The sequence below is a fragment of the Limulus polyphemus genome, unplaced genomic scaffold, assembly GCF_000517525.1.
Source record: "Limulus polyphemus unplaced genomic scaffold, Limulus_polyphemus-2.1.2 Scaffold936, whole genome shotgun sequence".
NCBI lineage: Eukaryota > Metazoa > Arthropoda > Merostomata > Xiphosura > Limulidae > Limulus > Limulus polyphemus.
In genome coordinates this window covers 183,282-190,136 of record NW_013666546.1, presented here as the reverse complement: position 1 = coordinate 190,136, position 6,855 = coordinate 183,282, and the positions used below count along the sequence as shown (strand labels likewise).

The following is a 6,855-nucleotide window of genomic DNA, read 5'->3' as shown; positions in this document are numbered from 1 at the left end:
GTTTAAGTTATAGCGTGACTGTGGAAATCAAGTGTATTGCAAAGTTGTATTGAGAAAGAATAAACTAGTTTTATTTAAGAAAGGACTTGTATCGCTAAAGTTTCTTCGGAAAGAAGTTTTACGGAAAATTAACAAACGAACAGAGACGTAACAATAATATAGAATTAAAGGTAAGAGAGAGCTATTAACAAATCCTGAAAGAGAGGATGTGACAGGTGGGTGTGGTAGGAGGAGTCTGATTTACTATTTGATAGCTCTGTAATGAAACAAAATTGAAGGCTATAAAAATTATGGTATGTTTGTGCAATGACGATTTTATAGTGAGTAATTTACATTTAATTTCGTAGTTACTGGAGACGTGGTGGATACAATATAGTCACATGTGTCAGACTATTGGAAAATTCAGGATTTTTTACAATATTGTTACGACAGCGGAAGTCACGTGACTCTGCTGGCGCATTGGCGCTAGTGGTGTGTGCAATAAGTTTCTCGAATGATCGTGAATTTCCTAGTTTGTTCGGGATGCCCTCTTTTTAGTATATTAGCCCGGCAAATAAAGGGGAGAGATAGATAGATTGAAGAGATAGATAATTGAGTCAAACGAACACTAGGCACCGTAAGTAAAGTGTGTGTGAATCATTGCGATTTATAGCGTGTGTTATAAAAGTTGTTAAGTGTATTACAAAGTTGTATCCAGAACGAATAAACTAGTTTTAATTAAGAAAGGACTTGTATCGCTGAAGTTCCTCGGAAAGAATCTATACCGGAAATTAAGGAAATTATCAAACGAACAAATACGTAACAATATTGTCTTATATAATTAAGAACATAAAACTTACATATTATTAGAATATGAATTACTGGTTAAGATTTTATGTTATACAAATTGGTATACCATAAACAAAAAGTAGTTTAATAAAATTTTGAATATAAGACACTAAAACCATGTGCCGTAAAGGAAACCCTTGGCGATAGGGTGAATATGTGTGATAAGAATGATCACTTACCTAAGTACTATACGATTATGAAATGACACCAGTACGATAAAGATATAGTCCATTTTGTCTACGTTATGGAAAGAATTCTGTCTGCTCCAGGTCTCCTGTTGTGTCAGCGGTGAGTTAATGGACGTACAATGCTAAAATCGAGGGTTTGGTTCCCTGTGGTGAGCACAGCACAAATAGCTTTGCACTAACACAAACAAACAAAACACACTCACACGCGAAAAAACAAACAAACAAAAAACAACAACAACAAAAGAACACAACAAACTCTGCCACATAATTGTCTGGGACATGTAACAAAATACTAAGCTCGTAATGTTTGTTTGTTTTGAAGTTAAGTACAAAGCTATACAATGGGCTATATGTACTCTGCCCACCACGGGTAACGAAACTCGGTTTTTAGTGTTGTAAGTCCGCAGACATTCAGCTGTGCCACTAGGGGGCAACTTATAATGAGTTTGGAAAAAATTATAAATAAAGATATATCAGCCGACAAAAGGAGAAAAAAGATAAAGAAAGTTTGATTGCAAAATTTTGGTTCTCGGCTAATCTCGGGTCTGTAAGGTTATTAGACAACAGTTAGGAACCGTTTTAAAAATAGCTCGATTGACTCTCACTCTTATTAGGCACATATGACTAAATGTGCAGAACATGTTCAACGGCGTGAACCTTGGACCTTAAGTTTCATAGTACAACATGTTAATCACTAGGCTACACCCAACCTAATTTTCTTCTGTAATAGACAATAGATCTGAAAAAAGTAAAAGAACAATTCATTTTTTATAGAATAATAAAAACTTTGGTAAGAATTTTTTAATATATTAATTAATATAACAGAGGGCTCTGTTTCATGTTTTTCTGCTTCAATGACTATTTACAGAGGTAACTCTTAGATCGATATAAGGTGCATACACAAATTTTGAAGGATGGCTGAGGAGGAGGATCCTAGCAGCTATAGATGGGAAACAGAGTATGAAAAAACCTGGTAAGTAATGTTAAATTGGACTTCGAAAATTTAATACTTATGCTTTATTGAAATGTTATAAAACATCCGTAAGTATTTATACTTAAGTACATTTTTAAATATAATAGCAATAATCTATGGCAGTGTGGAGGGATCTTGTAAATTGTATGTTATTTATTAATATGAATTTTATTTTCCTTTTATCAAGTATTTCAGATTAAAATTATTTTATCCAACTGATTTGATAGATCTAATATTGTAAAAAGTAATTTACGGAGTTTCTTTGGATTATTTAAATGCTGTATTATTCAATTTTTGTGTCCATTTGTTTGTAACTAAGCGCAAAGCTACGCAGTGGGCTATCTGTGCTTTTCTGTGTCTTTCATTTAGTGTGGATTGAACAAGTTAAAGGTAATTTGCCATATAGAGGCTTTGCTAGGCACTGGTACATGGGACCCATGCCGTGATGCTGTTTGACGGTGCTCTGAATCCCCAGTTACTGTCTTGAAAAATCAGAATAGAAAACCATGATCAATATCATACTTAAATGCTTAAAATTCCTGTGCTTATAGGCCCAAGCTCTGAATCTTTTGGGTACCTAATGATGCCTCTGGTATGCATTATTAAAAAACATCAGTACAAATGGCCTGTATAATTTTTAAACTTTAAAGTTTGATTACATTTTTCGTTACACTTGTTACATTCTTCATAAGTTCATGGATGTTAAAAATGCAATATAATGTGTAGCATGCTAGTATTGTGTGAATTATCCTTGTCTGCTGTTGTCAAAGAGGACAACTCTTCTAGAAATTCAGGGATATTGTGTGAAACTTCATTAGTGATGTTAAAAAATACTTTCATAGCAAACAGCAAATTAGACATTATTAAAAGGACCTAGTTCAGTATTCAATAAAGTAAATTTTTCTACTTTATACAAGTCTCTTCTATCTATCACAGAAGTGTTGTTTAACCATCTTGTTACCAGCTGTAAAGAGTGATAGCGAAGGTTTAGATAAAGTTAAGGGAAAGGCCAGAAAGTTAGTTTGAAATATACAGAAAGAGAAGGTATTAACAATATTCCTGATCCATAGCATTTTAGGGAAGTACTGGAAATGACCCGAACCGTCTAGATATTAATCACATACTGGTAAGTAAATCAGATATAGATAAAAGATAAATTAAAGACCAGAACCAGACAAAAGTTTTAAATAAGATCAAAGGTAAGAGTTGCCCTGGAACAGTGGAAGTCATAGACCAATTAGTTTTACCTGTTTAATGCAGGGCTTCCTCCAGAAACAAATGAAACTCTTTGATTATTGATTCTCAGTTAATTTTAGAAGAAAATCCTCCACAATTATGGGTTAATTTATTTAAAACAATCAGAAAAATATATATTTGGGGTTTTAGGAACAAGTATTTTCTCTGCTGATATGTGTTTACTGCTGTTAATGTGGGTTCCATGACTTTACTAAGCTCATTGTTAACACTGATTCATCTTTTGCTACTTTGATTCTAAACTGGAAAATAAAAATAAATAGGCTTCATGCCAGATTGAATAATTGTTTTTTTTTGTCATACTAGTTCAAAATAGAAATAGAAAACTTCTTGTGACATGATATTGCAATTGCCTCTTAAAGTTAAATGCAACTATAGAGATTACCTAAAGTAGACTACAGTGACTACCATGACCAAAAATTTGAAGAAACAAGACTTTATTGAAACATTGATGCTGAGTTTTAGTCACTATTTAATCACTTGTAAGGCATGCTAAAGGTTCCTTAATTATATTTTAGATTGTATTCATTAGAATTAATTACAATACAATATATTCTGTAAACAGACTTGCTTGCTCATTATTCATGATTTGTACAATTTACTAAGCTCATCATTCTTCATCATTACCTTTTAACAATATTTCAAGTTACTTGATACCACAACTACTTGCACAGTTCTGACACTTTTTTTGGCACTTGCAATTTGATATCAAGTGCACCAGTGAGATGGTCCTGTTCACACACTGAAATTAGAAACTTAGGAATCACACAGTGCTTCTATAGTGTGCGGTCTACAAAGATATTTACACTGTAGCATGTAGTCTACACAGATACTATCATCATCACCATTTTAATGATTCACTAAAACATAATTTCTTGCTAAATAATTTATATCTTTCCACATTTTTGTTCAGCAAATAATAATAATTTATTAAGTTGAGTATTCCAGAAGAGTACCTTAAATTTAGGTTATAATTGTGCTAGGTTTGATTGTTTTGATTTATTTCATTCTGATTATATTTGCCCCCAAAACGTTATGCAATGGTATTCTGTACTTTATTAGTTTAAAATCATTATTTATAATAAATGGTGCCTGTTGTAAATAAACAAAAGTTGATGATAGTATCTGTGTAGACCGCATGCCATAGAAGCACCAATCACTCATTATGGAAATAAAATATCATTTGATAATATTTGTTAGGAATTTTTGCAAACACATTACAGGACTCAGAAAATAGCCCTTCTGCTTTCAGTGTGTTAGCCTATAAAAGTCTCAATTGATGTGTTTGATAGCTCCCACTTGAAAACTCAAATAAATGTTGAAAGTATTGTCAGTTAACAAGAAATTTAATTTTAGAGGAAAAAACAACAAGAATTGTCACATGTCCCAAAAAAATAAGTAAAATAAGGTTGTATCTTGCAATAAAAAAAGTAAAATTGAAACAAGGTGATCTGACGTGCATTGTAAATTTTAAACAGTTGATTATCAATCATTGCTTTAATTTTTTTTGCTCTATTAAAGGGAAAGTATTCATGAAGATGAGCAAGGACTTCTTCAAGGTAGTGTTGAAGAAATTCTTCATCGCAACAAGAGACTTCGACTACAAAAAAAGAAAAATATTCGCCTTGGAATGGTAACTTAGTTTACTTTTTAACTAATTTACTATAGATTTTTTAATGTTTCTATTGTGTTATTGCATTATTTTAAATAAAGTCTTTGGTATTGTACATTGTTTATAAGTAAATTATAAGTTTTTGTTTGTTTCATAATTGTTAAGTCATTCCTTGGTTGTTTTGCTGAAAAATTAAACTTAATTACTGCAAACAAATGAGTTTAATAAAGGTCAATTAATGAAGTGAGTCAGAACTTCTCTTTGCATGTAAAATACTCAAAGATTTTCTTCCTTCAAGCATAGCCTTATGTAACATTTTTATGTTCTGTTCTCTAAATTTTGCTATTTTTTTTTCTTTTGTTGGAAAAAATTGAGGCATGATTTTAGAGGGATGTCAGAAACCAAATGTCATTATGACATTTTTTGGTTCTCCATTTTTCTATTAGTTCTCATGCTGACAGTTACAGTGAAAGCATGTACTTCATTGTATTGTTTTGTAAAGGTTTTGAAGCTTTAATTTATGTACTTTGACATTTGTTCTGCAGTGTACTTGTCCTTTGCTCTAACATAAGTTTTATATAAAAAAAAAAGCAAATGGATGTATTATAACTATTATGCTGAATGAACAGACAAAGATGCACAAGTTTGCTTGTTATAAATCCTTGTAATGTGATGAGCAAAGTGAAAATTTTATGTTAATTAATTTAATGAGCCAGTATTCATATTTTGAGAAGGTTCTGAAATTTGATTTGCTTGAATGTATTATAACAAAAACATTACATTGAAAAATGCAGACTGTGCTTTCTGTACATCCTCTTAGATATTTGTTAGTTTTTAATGTATACACATCTTAGAAAAAAACATTATAATACAGGTGATTATACTGTACAGCCTCTTGTTATATACAGATTAGCTAAACTGTAATTAAAAGTTAAATGGTTATTTGAGCTGAGCAATTTACTCAATTGCCTTTGAGCAATGATTACATCAATTAGTATAACATAAAATAATTAATTGAAATTACTATTAAATCAACTAATATCATGAAAAAATCAACTAATCATACTTAATTTTTCAGATTATTACTATTTTCAATTATTCCAACTATCAAAGTCTCATGTAAAAACAATCAATTAGTTGAGTGTAATTGATTAATGAACCCGATGATTAATTATCAAATTCCAGTAATTGTCCTTCTCTAATGGCCGCAGTACCAGATATAATAACAGGGAATAAATAATAATATTTTAGTCTATATAATGCAATTATTGTGCTAGAAGAATGTGATATTAATCAGGTCAAAGACCAGGTTTTAATAATATGTTTCAGTTAAATGTGTTTACTCTTTGTAGATGAGGCACTTGTTTGTTATAGTTGATCTTTCTGAAGCAATGGCTGTACAAGACTTGAAGCCAACAAGACATCTGTGCACAATTAAGGTAGTTTTATCTTTTATGTATATTTTGAACTTAATTATTCTTTCTAATTTAGATTTGACACTAGTTATCTGCCTGTATTTTAAAATAAATTAAAAAGATATGCCCGCCTTTATAAAAAAAAACAAAAATTGAGAAGGTCTATTTCTTTACTTATACATTCAATTTATATCCTTTAATGGCAAGTTCAAATCACCTGGGGATTATATTTTTGGTTTTCTGACAGCTAGACTAGGTTAGTGTAGCCTATTCAAAATCAGTGTATAAATGAAACAGTGAAAATACACGCTAAACAGTGTTTATAAACTATTGTGAAATACTTTCAATTAATTTGAAGTAGATTTGTAATTATTGTTTGCTGTGTGGATAAAAACACAACTTTCGATTGTGTACCTAAGGTAATCTTTAGAATTATTTTCTACTAGCTGTTGTATGTCAAGTTTGGTTCAGATTGGTCAAAAACTATAAGCATTTGAGATAGAAATAAATAAATATACACACACACACACACACGCACACATGTATATATATATATATATATATAGAGAGAGAGATATATATATA

General features: G+C 30.8%; 1 protein-coding gene across 1 annotated transcript in view; it reads left to right on the top strand.

The window, feature by feature from the left end:
* Positions 1-1,877: 1,877 nt before the first annotated feature.
* LOC106461332 (general transcription factor IIH subunit 2-like) overlaps positions 1,878-6,855 on the top strand; it is a 78,196-nt gene continuing 73,218 nt past the window's right edge. The window contains exons 1-3 of the mRNA XM_022388202.1: positions 1,878-1,989; positions 4,765-4,876; positions 6,208-6,294. Coding sequence (XP_022243910.1) covers positions 1,931-1,989; positions 4,765-4,876; positions 6,208-6,294 — 258 coding nt within the window. The 5' untranslated portion in view covers positions 1,878-1,930. The remainder of the gene's footprint in view (positions 1,990-4,764; positions 4,877-6,207; positions 6,295-6,855) is intronic.